This window comes from Ranitomeya variabilis, chromosome 8 (assembly GCF_051348905.1).
Source record: "Ranitomeya variabilis isolate aRanVar5 chromosome 8, aRanVar5.hap1, whole genome shotgun sequence".
In the NCBI taxonomy this organism is placed as follows: domain Eukaryota; kingdom Metazoa; phylum Chordata; class Amphibia; order Anura; family Dendrobatidae; genus Ranitomeya; species Ranitomeya variabilis.
The window spans coordinates 11,994,648-12,018,695 of NC_135239.1; the positions used below are offsets into that span (position 1 = coordinate 11,994,648).

The window sequence follows — 24,048 nt, forward strand, 5'->3', positions numbered from 1 at the left end:
CTGTGTACATACATTACATTACTGATTCTGAGGTACATCCTGTATTATACCCCAGAGCTGCACTCACTATTCTGCTGGTGCAGTCACTGTGTACATACATTACATTACTGATCCTGAGTTTCATCCTGTATTATACTCCAGAGCTGCACTCACTATTCTGCTGGTGCAGTCACTGTGTACATACATTACATTACTGATCCTGAGTTACATCCTGTATTATACCCCAGAGCTGCACTCACTATTCTGCTGGTGCAGTCACTGTGTACATACATTACATTACTGATTCTGAGGTACATCCTGTATTATCCTCCAGAGCTGCACTCACTATTCTGCTGGTGCAGTCACTGTGTACATACATTACATTACTGATCCTGAGTTTCATCCTGTATTATACTCCAGAGCTGCACTCACTATTCTGCTGGTGCAGTCACTGTGTACATACATTACATTACTGATCCTGAGTTACATCCTGTATTATACCCCAGAGCTGCACTCACTATTCTGCTGGTGCAGTCACTGTGTACATACATTACTGATCCTGAGTTATATCCTGTATTACACCCCAGAGCTGCACTCACTATTCTGCTGGTGCAGTCACTGTGTACATACATTACTGATCCGGAGTTACATCCTGTATTATACTCCAGAGCTGCACTCACTATTCTGCTGGTGCAGTCTCTGTGTACATACATTACATTACTGATCCTGAGTTACCTCCTGTATTATACCTCAGAGCTGCACTCACTATTCTGCTGGTGCAGTCACAGTGTACATACATTACATTACTGATCCCGAGTTACATCCTGTATTATACCCCAGAGCTGCACTCAGTATTCTGCTGGTGCAGCCACTGTGTACATACATTACATTACTGATCCTGAGTTACATCCTGTATTATACTCCAGAGCTGCACTCACATTCTGCTGGTGCAGTCACTGTGTACATACATTACTGATCCTGAGCTACATCCTGCATTATACCCCAGAGCTGCACTCAATATTCTGCTGGTGCAGTCACTGTGTACATACATTACATTACTGATCCTGAGTTACCTCCTGTATTATACTCCAGAGCTGCACTCACTATTCTGCTGGTGCAGTCACAGTGTACATACATTACATTACTGATCCCGAGTTACATCCTGTATTATCCTCCAGAGCTGCACTCACTATTCTGCTGGTGCAGTCACTGTGTACATACATTACATTACTGATCCTGAGCTACATCCTGTATTATACCCCAGAGCTGCACTCACTATTCTGCTGGTGCAGTCACTGTGTACATACATTACTGATCCTGAGTTATATCCTGTATTACACCCCAGAGCTGCACTCACTATTCTGCTGGTGCAGTCACTGTGTACATACATTACTGATCCGGAGTTACATCCTGTATTATACTCCAGAGCTGCACTCACTATTCTGCTGGTGCAGTCACTGTGTACATACATTACATTACTGATCCTGAGTTACCTCCTGTATTATACCTCAGAGCTGCACTCACTATTCTGCTGGTGCAGTCACAGTGTACATACATTACTGATCCCGAGTTACATCCTGTATTATACCCCAGAGCTGCACTCAGTATTCTGCTGGTGCAGCCACTGTGTACATACATTACATTACTGATCCTGAGTTACATCCTGTATTATACTCCAGAGCTGCACTCACATTCTGCTGGTGCAGTCACTGTGTACATACATTACTGATCCTGAGCTACATCCTGCATTATACCCCAGAGCTGCACTTACTATTCTGCTGGTGCAGTCACTGTGTACATACATTACATTACTGATCCTGAGTTACCTCCTGTATTATACTCCAGAGCTGCACTCACTATTCTGCTGGTGCAGTCACAGTGTACATACATTACATTACTGATCCCGAGTTACATCCTGTATTATACCCCAGAGCTGCACTCAGTATTCTGCTGGTGCAGCCACTGTGTACATACATTACATTACTGATCCTGAGTTACATCCTGTATTATACTCCAGAGCTGCACTCACATTCTGCTGGTGCAGTCACTGTGTACATACATTACTGATCCTGAGCTACATCCTGCATTATACCCCAGAGCTGCACTCACTATTCTGCTGGTGCAGTCACTGTGTACATACATTACATTACTGATCCTGAGTTACCTCCTGTATTATACTCCAGAGCTGCACTCACATTCTGCTGGTGCAGTCACTGTGTACATACATTACTGATCCTGAGCTACATCCTGCATTATACCCCAGAGCTGCACTCACTATTCTGCTGGTGCAGTCACTGTGTACATACATTACATTACTGATCCTGAGTTACCTCCTGTATTATACTCCAGAGCTGCACTCACTATTCTGCTGGTGCAGTCACTGTGTACATACATCACATTACTGATCCTGAGTTACATCCTGTATTATACTCCAGAGCTGCACTCACTATTCTGCGGGTGCAGTCACTGCAGGGGAGGACATACCGCCAATGCAACTGCACCGGGGCCCCCGCCGGGCAGCTAATGCTGAGGGCAATCTGGCATGTATCTTGATGCACTAGGCTCTGAGGGGTCCATGGCCAGATTGCCCTAATGTGCGTTGGGCAGGCAGTGATTCCAGAAGCTCCGCTGGCTACAGGAGAAAATCGTAGTGAAGCGGAGCTGCAGGGATCCATCCTCGGCTTCCTGCCTGGCGCTCTTCTTCCTGACACAGAAAGAAATCTGCCGGCGATGACGATGCTGCGAGGGAACGGACAGAGAGGTGAGTAGTGCCGTAGCTTGTTTTTTTAGCAATAACTAGGGAGAGAATACTTAGAGGTTGGGGGAGGGAGAAATAATGAGGCTGGTGGAGAGGACAGTTAGGTGTGGTGGGGAGAACAATGATGAGGGTGGGGGACAACTACGAGGCTAGAGGAGAGGACACTAAGGTAGCATGGGGGACAACAATGAGGAGGGTGGGGCCAATAATGATGGGGCTGGTGGAGAGGACACTGAGGTGTGGTGGGGAAAAACAATTAGGGCAGGGAGAACAATGATGGGGCTAGTGCAAGGGACACAGGTGTGGTGGGGGGAGAACAATGATGGAGCTGGTGGACAGGACATTGAGGTGTGGTGGGGGAAAGGACAGGTGTGGTGGGGGAAGGATAATCAATGATGAGGGTGGGGGAGAACAATGATTGGGCTGGTGGAGAGGATACAGGTATGGTGAGGTAGAACAATGATGGGGCAGGTGGAGAGAACAATGAGGGCCTGTGGGAGAATGATGGAAGTGGATGAGAGGACAATGAGTGGGGTGGGGAAGAGGACAATGAATGGGGTGGGGAAGAGGACAATGAATGGGGTGGGGAATTTGGATGGGAGTAAGGGGGTTATAATGGACTCATGAACGGGCAGGAGGACGTTAGATATGGATGTAAAATTAATTAGGTGGTGGAGGATGTTAAGTCCCTGATAATTAATTAGAATTTGAAATGAGTTGAATAAACCACCATTCTCTATGTGAAATACATCTGGACCTACATTTATTCAGCAGCGCGGACCATATCGACAGCAATTTCCATATTTATCAACACCTAATAGCTGCAGCACGACTGGACCCCAGGACCAGTTTAGGGGAAATGGGTCTCTTGTCACCCTCACTCAAGGGTACCCCCTCAGTACGGGCTCGGTACTGATTTGCCCCAGCAGAGGGTCGTGGACCTTTCCCAGACTCCTGGGCTGGCGGGATATCTGTAGTGGAGAAGAGTCCTGTATGAAGTCCTGAGTGCTCGTATAACGCTCAATCAGACCGACCACCTGGTGTAGGGTGCCGGGATCCCCTTAGAACACCCAACGCTGCATAGCGGCTGGCAGCGTTCTCGCCAGCCGATCGACCACCACCCTCTCTACCATCTGGGAAGGGGTTAAGGTCTTATGCTGAAGCCATTTTTTTACTAGCTGCAGCAAGTAATATGCCTGAGACCTAGCTGGTCGGCCATCCACAAAGGACCACTGGAACACCCGTTACGCCCGTCCATACGTGTTAACTACCAGTCGAGCAAGGATCTCACCTTTCAGTTTCTCATAGCCCTGGGCATCGTCCTGACTTGAGGTCAAAGTAGGCCTTCTAGGCATCTCCCATCAGCAAAGGGACCACAACTTCCACCCACTGGGAAAACAGCAAGCTCTCCCGCTCTGCTGTGCACTCAAACATGGTTAGAAAAGCTTCAATATTGTCTTCAGGACTCATCTTCCTCAGTGCTGAGTGGACTTTGTACCAGGCCTCAGAACAGATCGGGTGTCGCTGGTAAGGGCACCTCTCTCAGGGCCGCAAACTGTTGCAGCATCAGGTTGTATCGTCAGCTGCTGCTGCTGGTACAACTCCTGCTTCTGCCGCTGACGGAGGACCAACTGCTTCAACACCTCCTCCATTTTGTCAGCCGGCTTGGGCTGCAGTGTTGCAGGCCTAATAACCAACATGCAGCTGGCTTTGGGTATGCCTCAGTTCACACTGCCCGCATTAGTGCAGCGGCGTTGGTGCAGTGCGACAGATAGGCAGGGACCACAAAAAGTTCAACAAAGACAGTGGCTTTATTTTCAGACTCACATACAGGAGTGATATCCTCCAGATAGCAGCCGATTTTCCAGAAATACAGTCAGAGTTCAAAACCTCGTTGCAGTGGGCAATGGCACTGCCGTGTCTCTTGGGTGCATCAGCCACCTTTGAAGTCACCGACTCTGTGTTTGCTGCACAGATCTGGGTTGCACACAGCCTCCTGCTCTGCTGCTTGCAAACTTTAAAGGGAACCTGTCACCCCCAAAATCGAAGGTGAGCTAAGCCCACCGGCATCAGGGGCTTATCTACAGCATTCTGTAATGCTGTAGATAAGCCCCCGATGTATCCTGAAAGATGAGAAAAAGAAGTTAGATTATACTCACCCAGGGGCGTTCCCGTTGCGGTCCGGTCTGATGGGCATTGCGGTCTGGTGCCTCCCATCTTCATAGGATAATGTCCTCTTCCTGTCTTCACGCTGCGGCGCCTGCGCAGGCGTACTTTGTCTGCCCTGTTGAGGGCAGAGCAAAGCACTGCAGTGCGCAGGCGCCGGGAAAGGTCAGAGAGGCCCAGCACCTGCGCACTGCAGTACTTTGCTCTGCCCTCAACAGGGCAAAGAAAAGACAAGACGAGGACGTCATCGTAAGAAGATGGGAGGCCCCAGACCAGACCGCGACGCCCATCGAATCAGACCGCCCGCCCAGGTGAGTATAATCTAACCTCTTTTTCTCATCTTTCAGGATACATCGGGGGCCTATCTACAGCATTACAGAATGCTGTAGATAAGCCCCTGATGCCGGTGGGCTTAGCTCACCTTCGATTTTGGGGGTGACAGGTTCCCTTTAAACTAACACCCCCAAAACAAAACTGACAAGACTTTAAATGGAATCGTGGCCATAGAGCCACTTCCAAAACCCGGAGTGGAGAGAGGGATTCACCCATCAAACCTGCAAATCCCTCTAAAACTAAAAGGGGTTTTCCTAAAACTCTGACTGGGTCACTACTTGGACCTAATCCACTATTAATTTTATTTTGCCTTGTGATTCACTGGCGTTCTGCTGTGAACACAAGGCGCTCCAGCGGGTTTAATAAGACTCCGTCCGCATACTGAGGGACACATATCGACCCTCGCATATGATCCCCCTCACTGCCTCACAAGCTCTATCAGTGGAAAAATAACAAAGCTATAGCTCTCAGAATAAAGCAATGCAAAAATAATTATTTTTTATATAAAATAGTTTTTATTGTGTAAAAGCGCCAAAACAAAAAAACTACATAAATTTGGTATCGCTGTAATTGTACTGACCCAAAGAATAAAGCTGCCTTTCCAATTTTACTACTCGTGGAATGGTATATATATATATAAAAGCAATTTCTGAAGTGGTGGTTTTTGTTCATTCTGTCTCCCATATATCGGAATAGAATGCGATCAAAAAATGTCATGTGTCCGAAAATGGTACCAATAAAAACGTCAACTCGTACCGCAAAAAAAACAAGACATAACATGACTCTCTTGGACGAAATATGGAAAAATTATAGCTCTCTATAAAAAAATTTATAGTCATGCATAAGCTATTCTTTGCAATAAAAAGCGTCTTTTAGTGTGTGACAGCAGCCCAACATAAAAACCAGATGTAAATCTGGTATCGCACCGACCCGAAGAATAAGGTCGCCAAGTCACTTATACCGCACGAGGAACGGCATAAAAAATAAAACCAATTCTTCACATGCTGTTGATTTTTTCATTCTGCCTCCCAAAGATTGTAGTAAAGCTCAGCGCTCTGTACTTGCATCAGTGTTTCCGTGTAAATCTCTGAAATACGTGATTCACACGGAACTTCTGGCGGAAGATTCCCTGTGAGGCAGATGGAGGACCTGTGGTCCGCGGTGTACGTCTTTTTAGGATTGTATAAAAGTGCTGTCGGCCACAGTTTTGTGCAATTCTAAAAAGGACACTGCTGAACAGAGGCCAGACAGAATCCAGAGTAACTCTGCTGCCTCATTATAGTGAATGGATCCCTCGAGGGTTTCATCTGAATCATGTCACTCAGAGATTTAGATGGAAACCCCAAAGTAAGTGCTCAGCGCCAGATAAAAGTGATCCCAAAAGTTTTGTAAAATGTTCCCAATAAAAGCTTCAACTAAACCCACAAAAAAGCAAGTCTCCACTCAGGTCCATCATCTGTTAACGGAAATATATGGGCCTCCATGTTACTGGTAGCACAAAGGCTCTGGAAAAGTTAAATGGCTCCTCACCCCCCAAAAGAAATTCAGCAAATTCTCAGCTCCCAAATCCAAATGCCCCCCCCCCCCCGCTTCCTTCTGAGCCCCAGGGTGCCTAAACCACATTTAGCACCCACATGTTTGACATTTCTAACTTACGGGTGCATGTCTCTAAAAGAATGAGCTGGGCATACCGTACTGGTCACTACAACGGGAGTTTGCAAATTTCACTCAGCAACATTCACTGCTGCTTGTTTCCGGAAAACGCCCATGGAGTCAAAATCATCAGAACTGTAGATAAATTCCCAAAGGGTTATAATTTCCAAAATGGGGTCACTTGAGGGGAGATTCTGCTTTTCTAGCACTTAAAGACAGTGTATGGAGTCCGCAAACTATTCTAGGAACATCTGCGTTCCAGGTGGAAAATAGCGCTCCGTCCCTCAAGTATCTCCTTATGGCTAAGTAGTACTATACAGCCACATATGGGGTATTGTCACGTTCAGTAGAACTTGCGGGACAAATTTTGGTGCCATTTTTGCCCATTTCCCAATATGAAAATGTAAAACTTGGGGCTAATACACAATCTTGGTGGTAAAAATGTAAATTATTTTATCTTCACTGCTCAATAGTATAAAAGTCTCTCACACAGCTGTGGTGTCAATATAATCACTGCACCCCTAGATTAATTCATTGAGAGGTTTAGATTGTAAAATGTGGTCACTTATGGTGGGTTCTGCTGTGTTGACACCGCATGGGCTCTGCCAATGTAACATGGCACCCTCAAACAAATGCAGCAAAATCTGCACTTAATACGTTTCTTCCCTTCTGAACTTGCACTGTGCTTCAAAAGTAGCTTTCGACAACATATGGGTTATTGGTGAACTCAAGAGAAATTGCACAACAAATTTTGGGGTCCATTTTCTCTTGTTACCCTTGTGAAAATACAAAATTGCGGGAATAATGTGTTTTTTTTTATTTTCACGGCTAAACATTATAAACTTCTGTGAAGCACCTGGGGAGGTTCAAGGTGTTCAATGCACATATAGATAAGTTCCCAAAATGAATGAAGTCACTTGTGGGGGATTTCCACTGTTTAGACACATCAGGGGCTCTCCAAACATGACAAGGCGTCCGCCAATTATGCCAGCAAATTTTACATTCAAAAAGTGAAATGGTGCTCCTTCCCTTCCGAGCACTGCCGTGCGCCCAAACAGTAGATTTCCCCCACATATGGGCATGCTCAGGATAAATTGCACAACAAATTGTATGGTCCATTTTCTCCTGTTACCCTTGCAAAAGCAAAAAAATTAGCTCTAAAATAAAATTTTTGTGAAAGAAAAGTAAATGTTTATTTTTTCCTTCCACATTAGAAAAATTCCTGTTAAGCGCCTAAAGGGTTAATAAACTTCTTGAATGTGGTTTTGAGTACCTTGAGGGGTGCAGTTTTTAGAATGGTGTCACATATATATATATATATATATATATATATATATATATATATATATATATATATATATATATACATATATATATAAATCAAACACTCCACATGGGGAACTGAAATATTAGTGAAAAAAAAAATGCATTTAAAAAAGAAGAAGTTGCAATCGATGCATTGAAATAATAAAACAATAAAACTGGTGAACACGTGTTAAAGTCTTTAACCCCTTCACGACATCCGCAGTGGGAAGTGCGTTCCCACAAACCTCTGTACACGTATGGCGCCACTATTTCCGGTCATTGCGTGGTAACCGAGTTAAGATGCCGCTGTCTTTGACCATTAATGCTCGTCTCTCCAAGGGGGCTGTTTTACTTTTGCAAAAAAAAAAAAGGGTTAGCACCAGGTAACTTCTTAGCTAGCGCATTAGAGTAGCGTACTTCGCAGTATTGGTGATGTCCGTTTTTTTTTATGTATGGTACGCTGGAGACCGGATGATGCTGTCAGAGGAGGTGCTAGAAGCTGGATGTGTGTTGAAAGTGATTTGATGGAAGAATACTGAGTGCAGGTATTATGGGAACCCCTGGATCTTGGTATTCTGTTTCGGGATGTTTTCTGTGGAAAAGCTTTGGTTATCATTATACCCGTAATGGGGGCTTTGGTTGCCACTACTGTGAGGGGACCTGAATGTGGTTCTCAAGGTCAGAAAGGTTCGGCATTTCAACTAAATTTTTCCTTTACCTCTCTACTTTTAAAAATAAATAACACCCTTTACACAAGCCCCACACAATACAAGTGTAAGGGTATGTGTCCACGTTCAGGATTGCATTAGGATTTGGTCAGGATTTTCCATCAGTATTTGTAAGCTAAAACCAGGACTGGAACAATCAGAGGAAAAGTATAATAGAAACATTTGCTCCACTTCTGCATTTATCACCCACTCCTGGTTTTGGCTTACAAATACTGATGAAAAATCCTGACCAAATCCTGATGCAATCCTGAATGTGGACACATACCCTAAAAGCAGCCGTTTCACACACATCCTGTGTTTTCAAGAATAAAACAAAAATGGACCTTTTGTCAAGACAACATTATTCACCAGGAGGCATACGCTTTCCTTGCCTCGGACACAGATTCAGGCAGTGAGGATCAAACAATCCCGTTTTTTTCCTTCCTCCTCTAGTGAGGAGGGACCCCCAGCAAGGCACCCTAAGACTGAGTTAAACCCATATGGACTAAACCCCCCCAAAAATAGCCTGTTATTTCAGATTTCATGACTAACAAAGTTGCACTGTGTATATTTTTTTAAACACCGTGGGCAGCAGGGTGGTGCAGTGGTTAGCACTGCAGCCTTGCAGCGCTAGAGTCCTGGGTTCCAATCCCACCTTGGACAACATCTGCAAAGAGTCTGTATGTTCTCTCCGTGTTTGCGTGGGTTTCCTCCGGGCACTCCGGTTTCCTCCCACATTCCAAAGACATACTGATAAGGGAATTTAATGCGCTGCGTAATATGTTAGCTCTATATAAAAATAAAGATTATTATACACTAAAGCATGTAAAAATGAAATATATGAAATTTGAATTGCATTACTGCTCTATAAAATAGAAAACAAAGATTTTTAGCACATAATTTTGCCAGTTCATACATGTACAGCAGTCAACTACTGAAATGGCCAAATTGGGGCTAAACTGAAAAGTTTGTGTAAAAAAATGTTCATTTTTTCCTTCCACATTTCTCTAATTCCTGTGAAGCACAAGAAGGGATAATACAGTTACTGATTGTGGTTTTGAGCACTTTGAGGGGTGCAGTTTTTAGAATGGTGTCACTTTTGGGTATTTTCTGTCACACAGCCCGTTCAAAGTCAGTGGGGTGAGGTCCCTAAATAATGGTTTTGTAAATTTTGTTGGAAATCAGAAATTGAGGATAGGAATTAAGAAGGGTTAAAAAGTATAAGAAAAAAATATATATTTAAAAAATGATGCAGATGTAGACATGTGTGAAACGTTATTTATTAACTATTTTGTGTGACATAACTCTCTGGATTAAGGGTATAAACATAAATATTAAGCGTTTGAAAATTGAGAAATTTTCACTAAATTTCTGATATTTTCACAAATAAACGCATGTCATATCGAACAAATCTCAGCACTATCATGAAGTACAATATGTTACGAAAACACAATCTCAGAATCACTGGGATTCGTTGAAGCGTTCCAGAGTTAATACCACATAAAGTGACAATGCAGTTATATCATAGTAGTAAAACACAATACAGAGCTCATTGGATAGGTGGAGTTACCGCTTCTCTGCACACGATCATGAACATCATTTTTATATCTGTTCCTTCTCAGTAGTCGCTACACTGGTTTCCTATTCACTACAGAGTACAATATAAACTTTTCTCGCTCACCCACAAAGCCCTCCACAGTGCTGCCGCACCCTATATCTACCACCCTACCTGTCCTCTCCACAGTGCTAACCCACGCTATATAATCTCATCTGTGTACCGCCCTAAAAATAGGGGTCCTGGTCTGGGGGCTGTGTACAGAGGAGCTATATCTGTACTTAGGGTGCCTGGTCTGTGTACTGAGGTAATTGTTACGTTCTTCTTCGTCTATCCCCATAGCTTCCTCTTTGCGCCTCCACCTCGCCCTCTTGGACTGTATACCTCCTCTCACCCTTGGGCTCTACACCTCCTCGCCCTCTCACCGTCGGGCTGTACGCCTCCTCCTCGCCCCCTCACCCTCAGGCTGTACACCTCCTCCTCACCCCCTCACAGTACACAGTCTCCTCCTTGCCCTCTGTCGAGCTGTACACCTCCTCCTTGCCCTCACAGTCGGGCTGTACACCGACTCCTCCTCACCCCCTCACAGTCGGGCTATACAGTCTCCTCCTCGCCCCCTCAGTCGGGCTGTACACCACCTCCTCGCCCCTCAGTCGGGCTGTACACCGCCTCCTCGCCCCTCAGTCGGGCTGTACACCGCCTCCTCGCCCCTCACAGTCGGGCTGTACACAGTCTCCTCCTCGCCCCCTCACAGTCAGGCTGTACACAGTCTCCTCCTCCCCCCTCACAGTCGGGCTGTACACAGTCTCCTCCTCGCCCCCTCACAGTCGGGCTGTACACAGTCTCCTCGTCCCCTCACAGTCGGGCTGTACACAGTCTCCTCCTCGCCCCTCACAGTCGGGCTGTACACAGTCTCCTCCTCGCCCCTCACAATCAGGCTGTACACAGTCTCCTCCTCCCTCCTCACAGTCGGGCTGTACACAGTCTCCTCGTCCCCTCACAGTCGGGCTGTACACAGTCTCCTCCTCGCCCCTCACAGTCGGGCTGTACACAGTCTCCTCCTCCCAATCGTGCTGTACAGTCTCCTCCTCCCCTCACAGTCGGGCTGTACACAGTCTCCTCCTTGCCCCCTCACAGTCGGGCTGTACACAGTCTCCTCTTCACAATCGGGCTGTACACAGTCTCCTCCTCGCCCCCTCACAGTCAGGCTGTACAGTCTCCTCCTCCCTGTCGGGCTGTACAGTCTCCTCCTCCTCCCCTCACAGTCGGGCTGTACACAGTCTCCTCCTCCCCCCTCACAGTCGGGCTGTACACAGTCTCCTTCTCGCCCCTCACAGTCGGGCTGTACACAGTCTCCTCCTCCCCCCTCACAGTCGGGCTGTACAGTCTCCTCCTCCCTCCTCACAGTCGGGCTGTACACAGTCTCCTCCTCCCCTCACAGTCGGGCTGTACACAGTCTCCTCCTCCCTCCTCACAGTCGGGCTGTACAGTCTCCTCCTCCCTCCTCACAGTCGGGCTGTACACAGTCTCCTCCTCCCCCCTCACAGTCGGGCTGTACACAGTCTCCTCCTCCCTCCTCACAGTCGGGCTGTACACAGTCTCCTCCTCCCTCCTCACAGTCGGGCTGTACACAGTCTCCTCCTCCCCTCACAGTCGGGCTGTACACAGTCTCCTCCTCCCTCCTCACAGTCGGGCTGTACAGTCTCCTCCTCCCTCCTCACAGTCGGGCTGTACACAGTCTCCTCCTCCCTCCTCACAGTCGGGCTGTACACAGTCTCCTCCTCCCCTCACAGTCGGGCTGTACACAGTCTCCTCCTCCCTCCTCACAGTCGGGCTGTACAGTCTCCTCCTCCCTCCTCACAGTCGGGCTGTACACAGTCTCCTCCTCCCTCCTCACAGTCGGGCTGTACACAGTCTCCTCCTCCCCCCTCACAGTCGGGCTGTACACAGTCTCCTCCTCCCTCCTCACAGTCGGGCTGTACAGTCTCCTCCTCCTCTCCTCACAGTCGGGCTGTACACAGTCTCCTCCTCCTCTCCTCACAGTCGGGCTGTACACAGTCTCCTCCTCCTCTCCTCACAGTCGGGCTGTACACAGTCTCCTCCTCCCTCCTCACAGTCGGGCTGTACACAGTCTCCTCCTCCTCTCCTCACAGTCGGGCTGTACACAGTCTCCTCCTCCTCTCCTCACAGTCGGGCTGTACACAGTCTCCTCCTCCCTCCTCACAGTCGGGCTGTACAGTCTCCTCCTCCCTCCTCACAGTCGGGCTGTACACAGTCTCCTCCTCCCCCCTCACAGTCGGGCTGTACAGTCTCCTCCTCCCTCCTCACAGTCGGGCTGTACACAGTCTCCTCCTCCCTCCTCACAGTCGGGCTGTACAGTCTCCTCCTCCCTCCTCACAGTCGGGCTGTACAGTCTCCTCCTCTCCTCACAGTCGGGCTGTACAGTCTCCTCCTCCCTCCTCACAGTCGGGCTGTACACAGTCTCCTCCTCCCTCCTCACAGTCGGGCTGTACAGTCTCCTCCTCCCTCCTCACAGTCGGGCTGTACACAGTCTCCTCCTCCCTCCTCACAGTCGGGCTGTACAGTCTCCTCCTCCCTCCTCACAGTCGGGCTGTACACAGTCTCCTCCTCCCTCCTCACAGTCGGGCTGTACACAGTCTCCTCCTCCCTCCTCACAGTCGGGCTGTACAGTCTCCTCCTCCCTCCTCACAGTCGGGCTATACAGTCTCCTCCTCTCCTCACAGTCGGGCTGTACACAGTCTCCTCCTCCCTCCTCACAGTCGGGCTGTACAGTCTCCTCCTCCCTCCTCACAGTCGGGCTATACAGTCTCCTCCTCTCCTCACAGTCGGGCTATACACAGTCTCCTCCTCGCTCCCTCACAGTCGGCCTGCCTTGTACACAGTCTCCTCCTCGCCCCCTTATCCTGCACTGCAGCCGCACATTCTTCTCTGCCCGTTTCCCGCCAACATTCCACACTCAGTGACAGTAACTGAGGAGAGCACGTGGCCCGGAAACGCTCGCGAGATCTGGCCCTTCTTTCCCCTCTCACAGTGGGCGGATCCGGAGGGAATTTTCGTGGAGTCTCGCGAGATCAGACGGCGCGGGTTACGGAGTGAGGACTTCGGGCGCCATCTTCTCTCTACTCTGCCCTCAGACGCACGGATCACCAGGGCTGCGAGCTCCGCGGACATGGCCGACTACTCCACCGTGCCGCCCCCCAACTCCGGCTCCACCGGGGGCGTGAACGACGCCTTCAAGGACGCGCTGCAGAGGGCGAGACAGGTGAGGGACGGACGGACGGCGGTGAGAGGGAGGCGGGGAGTAGGCCCGAGCCACGAGGGGAGGAATGAAGGCAGAGAGCGGGCCCGATGGGAGGAAGGCGGGGAGTAGGCCCTGAGGGGAAAAAAGGCGAGGAGCGGGCCCGAAGGGAGGAAGGCGGGGAGCGGGCCTAAGCCCATGAGGGGAGGAATGAAGGCCGAGAGCGGGCCCTGAGGGGAGAAAAGCGAGGAGCGGGCCCGATGGAAGGAAGGCGGGGAGTAGGCCCGGGGCATCGGAGGACTGAAGGTGGGAAGCCCAGCAGTAAGTGTTGAGTTTCCCTACAGTGCCCCCACAGGCGAGATGCGGAGTTACGCCTGGCCAATTTGAGTGCGTGGTGTCCTTGTGTAGCAGGAGAGGACGAGTCCTATAATGACCTTTTGTTTCAACCTGACAGATTGCTGCAAAAATTGGAGGTGATACTGGACCACCGGCCGTTAACAACAATGACTATGGCTTTTCTGGGCAGAAGAGGCCACTGGATGACGGAGGTGCGTTTATAGATGTGGGACTGGCGGCACACTCACGTAGGTTTACAGAATGCGCCGGGTACAAAAGAAACTGCTATGCTGCTATACAGGTCCTGTTTTCTGTGTGGCGCTCCGGTGTGTTACTTCCTCCCCGGTTCATGATCTCCTCACATACAGCGTCTTCTCCACCTCGCTGTATGAGAATGTGGCCGCTGTGACGCCTTTAATCCAATTTTTACACCTAGGACTGGAGTTTTAACATTTGTGGTATGGGGGAAACGTACAAAGGCCTTACTTATACGGAAATGTGCCAGATTATCAGGAGGTGATTGGTGCATCTTGGGCTGAAATTTACACTAATTGTGTCATACCAGAGGTGGCCTGTCCAATTTTTTTCAGCCCCTTTTCAAAAGCAAAGTCACAGATTTGGATTCTGTCAAGATTTGCTCATTTTTAACACCTAAAACTGCTGTAAATTGTGTAATGAATTCCCTCCATTCTGTCCTGTTGTCCATCACTGGCAGTGGGGGACCCTCAGAATCATTGTTGTGCTGGCGTTGCTGCCAGCATCCCAGGGTCCGACCTTCCTGTGTTATTTGGGCACACCCTCGTATAGAGCAATGGTTTCCGCTCCTTATCTCATGTAAGGTTTACAGGTTTATACTCATCCTCTGTTTTTGTTTTTAATTTACCTTTTTTTCCCATTTAGATCAACCTGAAGCGAAGAAAGTTGCTCCTACAAATGATTGTAAGTCGTGTGATATAAACTGCATATTTACAGCTACAATCGTAGTTTAAGGGGTTTTCTGATGTGAACTTTTTTCCTTCCCTTAAAAGCGTTCCAGCCAGCCATGCCTCCCATGCACCAGCAGCAGAGGTGAGTTGCCATCATGAATATAGCTAGTAGAGATGTTCATGCCACATATCAGACAAGCCTGGAATCTAGGGCTATAAACCCATTTCCATTCTACAGTTAACTTTCCTAGAAATGCGGAAACGTGAATCGTTGGAAAACTTTCCAAGATGGTTGGTGACCATGGCGGCCATTTTGAAGTCGGCCATTTTGGATTCAACTTTATTCTTTCCAATGTGCTTGGTTTTAATGTAACTTTATTCTCTCATGAGTTATTTACAAGTTTATGACCACTTATAAAATGTGTTCAAAGTGCTGCCCATTGTGTTGGATTGTCAATGCAACCCTCTTCTCCCACTCTTGTCACACTGATAGTAGCACCGCAGAAGAAATGCTAGCACAGGCTTCCAGTATCCGTTGTTTCAGATGCTGCACAGCTCGTATCTTCACAGCATAGACAATTGCCTTCAGATGACCCCAGCATCTGAAACAACGGATATTGGAAGCCTGTGCTAGCATTTCTTCTGCGGTGCTACTATCAGTGTGTCAAGAGTGGGAGAAGAGGGTTGCATTGACAATCCAACACAATGGGCAGCACTTTGAACACAGTGGTCATAAACTTGTAAATAACTCATGAAATAAGTTACATTAAAACCAAGCACACCATTGTTTTTCTTGTGAAATTCTCAATAAGTTTTGATGTCACATGACCCTCTTCCCATTGGAAAAAATAAAGTTGGATCCAAAATGGCCGACTTCAAAATGGTCACCACCCATCTTGAAAAGTTTCCCCCCTCTCATATACTAATGTGCCACAAACAGGAAGTTGATATCATCAACCATTCCCATTTTATTTAGGTGTATCCATATTAATGGCCCACCCTGTATAATATGCATTTAAAGTGAGCCTGTCAGCAGTTTTAGCCAATATGAGTTACTGCCATCACCTTTCAGGGCTTATACAGCATTCTGTAATGCTGTATATAAGCCCCAACCTGTAAGAGAAGAAAAATAACTTTTATTATACTCGCCTGTGTGGCGGTCCAGTCCGAGGGGTGTCTCTTTTCTTGGCCGGGCGCCTCCCATCTGCTTGTGATGCTGCCCTCCTGCTTGCTTCGTGTGGATGACGCATTGCTGCATGATCCACACAGTCTCCTCAGCACAGCGCTCCTGCGCAGGCGTACTTATGTGCCCTGTTGAGGGCAGAGCCAAGTACTGCAGTTTGCAGGTGCCGGGGCTCCTTGACCTTTTCGAGCACCTACGCACTGCAGTACTTGGCTCTGCCCTCAACAGGGCACATAAGTACGCCTGCGCAGGAGCGCTGTGCTGAGGAGACTGTGTGGATGATGCAGCGATCATTTTAAAGTTATTTTTCTTCTCTCACAGGTCGGGCTGGGGCAGATACAGCATTGAATGCTGTATATCAGCCCTGAAAGGTGATGGCCGTATCTTATATCTGCCAAAACTGGTCACAGGTTCCCTTTAACTATTTTATATGCTGATATAAATTTATTCATAAATTCTGTCTCAAAATGAGACCAGCGATCCGTTAGATGCTACTTCGCAGGCGCCATCCTCGTGGATAACATTTTTTTTCTTTTTCTCTAGCAAGATGGCGGTGCCTGCTCCATTTTTAGACCACTTTTTTTTTTCCTTTATAAATTTATATCAGCAAATTAAAATAATTAAATGCGCATTATACATGCGGTCATGCTGCAGCACAGGTGCTTGCGCCTGTCTAATGTTGTCTTTACTCCAATACATATAATATTCTGTATGTAAAATAGGGAGAGGTCACCAAGTTATCATTTTAATCAGTATAACGGCACCAACCTGACACTGTAGATTACTCAGCACAATCCTGCTGATGGGTTCCCTTTAAGAATGCAGTTACTCGCTTTACTGCTCTTTGCCTATGTTACTAGCCACCCAGCTGTCTCAGTGGTGGTCTGTGTCTTAAGTAAGGAGCACAGCTCTTACAAGTACTTTGCTATAATGCTTGCTTACTCTGGTCTGATGCTGGCCGTATTTGACAGTCTTCAGTGCTCCTCATGCTGCAGAGGCTAAGCTTCCCGCATGGTTGTGCTGCTTCAGTCCAGCAGCACAACCATGCAGCCAGTCTGAACTGTCGATCAGGATTACATTGCCCCCCCGAATAGCAGGGAAGCTCTGGTTCTGCAGTCATAAGAACAACCATTTTAAAGATTGAGATTTCTTGTTCCAAAACCCTGAAAACAACTTTTTTTTTTTTTTCCTTTAATCAGAGCTGTTCTGACAGAAGAATACAAAGTTCCAGATGGAATGGTTGGATTCAGTAAGTACTTTGTTAGGATACATTGGCATACACTATATTGGGATATTTCAGTGTGAACCATTTGTCACAGGTCATCTGTATAGGTGCTACAACAATTCGGTCTGACTCTCACAAAACCTTCACACATCTCCACCGGAAAGCATATGGCAATATTCTTATTAATAGGACACCTGCATGTGAACCACTGGGTATTTTTGGTGGCCTCAATGTCTGCCACCCGGCATCAGCAGCGGCTTTCAGTGCTTTAATGACAAGTGCTTGTATTTTCTTAAATTTTACATTCTAAAATTTTATTTTATATGTTCCTGTGGCATCTGACACTTTTTTTCCTTTTTTTTGTTGTTAGTAATCGGCAGAGGCGGAGAACAGATATCACGCATTCAACAAGAATCTGGATGCAAGATACAAATTGCTCCTGGTAAGCCGTCAAAAATGCTTAAATCTGTTCTGGTCGACTATGAAAGGTACAGTAAATTGGCTCGGGGTGCTGTAGGAAAGAGAATACTATTAACCTCCTGGACTGCGCCACCGCTGTCTGTCGCCAAGTGCAGCGCTGAGTTCAAATCTCACAGCGGGCAACATTTGCAAAGAGTTTATATGTTCTCCCTATGTTTGAGAGTAAACCCATGCAAAGACATTAATGTGGAATTCAGATTGTGAGCCCTATAAAAATGAATAAAATAAGTTGATATTTATTAGATTATGGTAGAATCTGTGTCAAGCTGCATGACTGAAACTGAGCATGCCTTACATTAGATTGAACAGTCTTCATCCATTTGTAAAGTGAGAGCGTGCATGAGAATCTTGTAGAACCAAGAAAGGTGGCAGAATGAAGGGGCGATTGTGGCTGGGAAACCTGTCCATGCTGTAAATTATTGGACAGTCCTTATGCTCAGACACTGCCAGCTTCTAGATCCCAGGCTTCACAAATTGTTTAAGGATTTTAATACTTTACGTCAGTTTGTGTAAAATTCCTTTTGACATATTCTTAAATTGATGTTTTATTTCGTTTCAGATAGCGGTGGTATGCCCGACCGGTCCTGCATGTTGACTGGCACCCCTGACTCTGTCCAGTAAGTAAAATACTATGGGATTCTTGTGTTAGTTGGTTAGTTCAAATTTTTTACGTTTTGATTCAACTTTTTCATTTTTTTTTTTTTATTATTTTTTTTTAAAGGGGTGCAAAGAGAATGCTGGATCAGATAGTGGAGAAGGGAAGACCTACCCCTTACCATCATGGGGATGGTCCCGGAAATACAATCCAGGAGATCATGATTCCTTCCAGTAAAGCTGGACTGGTTATTGGAAAAGGAGGAGAGACAATCAAGCAGCTGCAGGTATGACAGTGTGATGTTATAGGTTTGTGGGGTTTTTTTCTTTGTGGATCATGTGGGGCTTGGACTCAACTTTGACATTTAAATGAAAACAGGAGCGTGCCGGGGTTAAAATGGTGATGATTCAAGACGGACCTCAGAACACGGGAGCCGACAAGCCATTAAGAATTACTGGGGATCCGTACAAAGTACAGGTAACAAAAAGGCTTATCAGCCGTGAAAACCTTTAGATTACAAAAGGGGTACATTCAAGATTTTAATTCTTTTTATATTTCTTTACAGCAAGCAAAAGATATGGTATTAGAATTAATACGTGACCAAGGAGGTTTCAGAGAGTCGAGGAATGAGTACGGTTCAAGAATAGGCGGCAATGAAGGGATTGATGTAAGTTTTCTTTACATTCATTACAGACAAAGTTTCATGGCATATCAGGATAGCACCTCAATGTCTAACAGAGGCAAGGTCACCACTCTTAAAGGGAACTATAATCTGTTCTCATCTCTTTTAGTAATGTCCCTATAACCACTTTGTATCAGTATTGTTGCCCCATAGAGTCCTCTTCAGATAGCACATATTGGTGCTCCCTGCACCCTTATTCGTTGTCCCATCACCTTTGAAGTAGTAAAGATGTCTTTTTCATTCTCACAACCTGCCCAAATCTTGCAGTTGAGAACAAGATCTGTGTGTTTTAGGCACAGAGGGAGCTCTGACCGTGATTGAGTTGTGCATCGGACCACTTGCTTCCGCTTTGCAGGCAGCGATATTTTCTTTTTGGGGGTGGGGAAGTATGTGGCGCAGCAGTGTTAATGGGATTGTAGACAAAGCGCTGAAAGCTGATGACAGCAGATTATGTAGGGAAATCCTGGGGACTAGTTCCTTTTAATGTAGGTGAGACTTGCACCTTTGAGACATTTATGGCATCTTGAGGAGACAAAAACGTCCCTTTAGCCCTTCTGACAGGTTTCCCAGCCTCAAGTTTTTCTTTTTCACAGTTTACATGTAAATCTGTGGTTTTCAGTATTTAATACCCTGATGTTACCATGTCTCTTCCTGTGTACACCTTTTGCACAATATATCAGTAAAACACAAGGTCTTAGTCTACGTTCACATTTGCGGTCTGCGCCTCAGCGTCGCCGCATGCGTCATGCGCCCCTATATTTAACATGGGGGTGCATGGACATGCGTCGCACTTACGTTTTGCGGCGCACGCGTCCGGGCGCAGAGGACGCAGCAAGTTGCATTTTTGCTGCATCCAAAATCAATAAAAAAAAGAACGCATGCGGCGCAAAACGCAGCGTTGTGCATGCGTTTTGCTGCGTTTTTGTGTGCGTTGCGTCGCCGACGCTGCGGCGCACAACGCAAAGGTGAACGTAGCCTTATAAGCAGCGTAATGACACAACCAATGACTGCATTTTTTTTTTCCAGGTCCCAATACCACGATTTGCAGTTGGAATTGTAATAGGTAGAAACGGTGAAATGATTAAGAAAATTCAGAATGATGCAGGCGTCAGAATACAGTTTAAACCTGGTATGTTACTCTCTGGGGACTCGTCTGATTATTCCGAAGTACTTGTGCATCTTCTGACTGACATTTTCATTTGCAGACGATGGATCAACCCCAGAAAGAATAGCCCAGATTAGCGGCCCCCCGGACAGGTGTCAGCATGCAGCCGAGATCATTACAGACCTGCTCCGTAGCGTCCAGGTTTGTACTTTGTCCACCTGTGTATCCCAATAAAATTAGGCAGTTGCAGATGGGTATTTTAATCTCTTTATAAGGCGATTTGTGTGATGTTAACCCTATGTTATCTTTATACAATTGACTATAACAGCTCTAATGAAATACTGTGTAAGTCCAAACTCTTCTGGGTGGAAGAAGTGTGTAAATGTTATCCTCATACTTTTTTGGGGTCAGACTAACAACATGTATTTTGTTCTTCATTTTGCACCACAGTCTGGAAATGGTGGTGGTCCTGGTCCAGGTGGACGGGGAAGGGGACGAGGTCAAGGAAACTGGAACATGGGCCCACCTGGAGGACTTCAGGAATTCAACTTCTTTGTTCTGACTGTAAAAACTGGACTCATAATTGGAAAAGGTTATTATCTAATTTATATTTATAGTTGTTTTCCTTATGCTTTTCACATTAAATATCATTTTGTACCCCTAATGTACTAGTGCAGCATTGAGTGGGTTGTCCACTACTAGGACAACCCCTTCTTGATCAAAATGTTTGGCCCCATAAAATAATAAAGCCTATACTCCCGAGCCGGCACTGTTACAGTGGTGTCAGCACTCGCTCTTTTGCGGTGTTGTGACACGTGATTCCGGCGCCCAATCAGTGTTGGCGTCTGAACTGTAGCCTGGACTTCCTCTTCATGTTTAATTTGAGAACCAGTTCTGAAACTGCGGGAACGCCTACTATCATGGGGGCGAGTATAGGCTTTATTATTTTATGTGGGCCAAGTGAAGGGTTATGACAAGAAGTTGTCCAAATGGTGGACAACCTCTGTAATGGGATTGTCTGTTAAAAGCAGCTCCAATTGCAAGGCCTAATCAAAGTAGTATCTGTGGGCACGGCACATGTATATGCCCCTTCTTGAGCATGTCTCTGGGCACACGGCACATGTATATGCCCCTTTCTGAGCGTGTCTCTGGGCATACGGGCATTGGGCAGCACGGTGGCGCAGTGGTTAGCACAGCAGCCTTGCAGCGCTGGAGGTACTGGGTTCTAATCCCACTCAGGACAACATCTGCAAAGAGTTTGTATGTTCTCTCCGTGTTTGCGTGGGTTTCCTCCGGGTACTCCGGTTTCCTCCCACATTCAAAAGACATACTGATGGGGGATTTAGATTGTGAGCCCCATCAGGGACAGCGATGATAATGTATATGCCCCTTTCCTGAGCATGTCTCTGGGCACACGGCACATGTATATGCCCCTTCCTGAGCGTGTCTTTGGGCACACGGCACATGTATATGCCCCTTCTTGAGCTTGTCTCTGGGCACATGTATATGCCCCCCTCCCCTGGGCGTGTCTCTGGGCACGTCACATGTATATGCCCCTTCATGAGCGTGTCTCTGGGCACACGGCACATGTATATGCCACCCTCCCCTGAGTGTGTCTCTGGGCACATGTATATGCCCCCTACTGAGCGTGTCTCTGGGCACGGCACATGTATATGCCCCCTCCCCTGAAGTGTCTCTGGGCACGGCACATGTATATGCCCCCCTCCCCTGAGCGTGTCTGAGCACATGGCACATGTATATGCCCCCCTCCCCTGAGTGTGTCTCTGGGCACACGGCACATGTATATGCCCCTTCCTGAGCATGTCTCTGGGTACACGGCACATGTATATGCCCCCCTCCCCTGAGTGTGTCTCTGGGCACATGTATATGCCCCCTACTGAGCATGTCTCTGGGCACGGCACATGTATATGCCCCCCTCCCCTGAGCGTGTCTCTGAGCACATGGCACATGTATATGCCCCCCTCCCCGGAGTGTCTCTGGGCACGCGGCACATGTATATGCCCCCTTCCTGCGCATGTCTGTGGGCACATGGCACATGTATATGCCCCCCTCCCCTGGGCTTGTCTCTGGGCACACGGCACATGTATATGCCCCCCTCCCCTGGGCTTGTCTCTGGGCACACGGCACATGTATATGCCCCCCTCCCCTGGGCGTGTCTCTGGGCACACGGCACATGTATATGCCCCCTCCTGAGCGTGTCTCTGGGCACACGGCACATGTATATGCCCCTTCCTGAGCGTGTCTCTGGGCACACGCCACGTGTATATGCCCCTTCCTGACCGTGCCTCTGGGCACACGGCACATGTATATGCCCCTCTCCTGAGCGTGTCTCACCGGCACATGTATATGCCCCTTCCTGAGCTCCTGCAACTGTGACACCGGGGCATTAAAGCATGGATTCCTTAGACATTCAACCTGCATACATATCACCGACGGTGCATTTGCACTGTTTGCCTTGAGGGTTCAAAACTGGAGACTGTCTATTAAAGGGGATTTTCCACTGTGTTTATAACCAGATAGGACATCAATATTGTAGTTGTGGAAAACCACTTTAACACATACCATTGAAATGCTTGTGCTGAATATTGTATTGTAGTATTCTTAAAAGGGTTGTCCACCTCTGAGGTGAGGACAATTTTTTTTTTTCTTTATCGCTTCATTGAGGGACACAGGACAACCATGGGTGTATGCTGCTGCTAGGAGGCTGACACTATGCAAAAAAAGGAAAAGGCTTAGCTCCTCCCTCTCAGTATACACCCACCGACAGGCACCAAGTACCCCAGCTTGTGCTTAGTGTCTGTAGGAGGCGGACCTGGATCTTCAGATCCTCTGCTAACCTTGAATTTCTTTACAGGTTTTGTTGTTTTTATTAACGATTTGGCTTTCTTTTTCAGATACAGCATTCAGGCTGAGTTCACACGTAGCAGAATTGCCGCGGAAATTTCCGCGGAAATTCTGCGCCTCCTGCCGCGGGTATATCGCATGCAGAATTTGCATGCATATACCCGCAGAAAACTAGCGTTTTGCAAGCATAATTAGCTTGCAGAATGCTAGCGTTTTCCAAGCGATCTGTAGCATCGCTTGGAAAACTGACAGGTTGGTCACACTTGTCAAACATAGTGTTTGACAAGTGTGACCAACTTTTTACTATAGATGCAGCCTATGCAGCATCTATAGTAAAAGAAATCCTATCAACTAACAAGAGCCTGATGCCCCATAAAACGCATGACACTCATTACTGAACAAGTGTAAATTTTATTAATGAATAACATACATAAATATTGGTTTGAAACATATATAAACAAAATGGATGAGGACGCGATGATTGACTCACACAGGACAAACGACAACATAGGAACATACACAAAATAAAGTACGGGTTTCAATAGAAAGCCCAGGCATTCTGTATCACCCAAGCAAAAAATGTAATGCAGGATGTAAATGGAAGGGGAGCCGAGGGGAGAGTAACTATAAAAAATAGCAGCAAATGGCTTAGGACTGTGCCTATCCTAATCGCTCCAAAACTTCCCTGATATTGCAACAATGCCCATAAAGTGCAATAGTACTAAACGCCATAACATCTCTTTGGCTTACCCATGTGTGCTCCTATGTGGTCAGTGTCCAGGGAGAGGCCCCTGTAATGAGTGTCATGCGTTTTATGGGGCATCAGGCTCTTGTTAGTTGATAGGATTTCTAGTAGTTGGGGAGTGTGCCCCCTTTTCCCGTGCTAGAGTGCCATGGGCACTCCGTGCCACAAGGATTATCTGAATATATGTTATA

General features: G+C 47.1%; 1 protein-coding gene across 9 annotated transcripts in view; it reads left to right on the plus strand.

Moving 5' to 3' along the window:
• Nucleotides 1-13,213: 13,213 nt before the first annotated feature.
• Nucleotides 13,214-24,048, plus strand: part of FUBP1 (far upstream element binding protein 1) — a 28,578-nt gene continuing 17,743 nt past the window's right edge. For 2 of the 9 annotated variants that reach the window (XR_013218514.1, XM_077277200.1), the window contains exons 1-13: nt 13,433-13,739; nt 14,170-14,299; nt 14,952-14,990; nt 15,080-15,119; nt 17,360-17,409; nt 17,756-17,827; nt 18,425-18,482; nt 18,587-18,746; nt 18,839-18,937; nt 19,026-19,127; nt 20,169-20,271; nt 20,348-20,448; nt 20,698-20,839. Coding sequence is in view for 8 of the 9 variants with exons in the window: in XM_077277200.1 (XP_077133315.1) it covers nt 13,647-13,739; nt 14,170-14,299; nt 14,952-14,990; nt 15,080-15,119; nt 17,360-17,409; nt 17,756-17,827; nt 18,425-18,482; nt 18,587-18,746; nt 18,839-18,937; nt 19,026-19,127; nt 20,169-20,271; nt 20,348-20,448; nt 20,698-20,839 (1,189 nt within the window). In the remaining variant the exon portion in view is untranslated. Of the gene's footprint in view, nt 13,740-14,169; nt 14,300-14,951; nt 14,991-15,079; nt 15,120-17,359; nt 17,410-17,755; nt 17,828-18,424; nt 18,483-18,586; nt 18,747-18,838; nt 18,938-19,025; nt 19,128-20,168; nt 20,272-20,347; nt 20,449-20,697; nt 20,840-24,048 lie in introns of all 9 variants that reach the window. The other 7 variants (XM_077277202.1, XM_077277206.1, XM_077277203.1 and 4 more) reach the window with 7 other exon arrangements.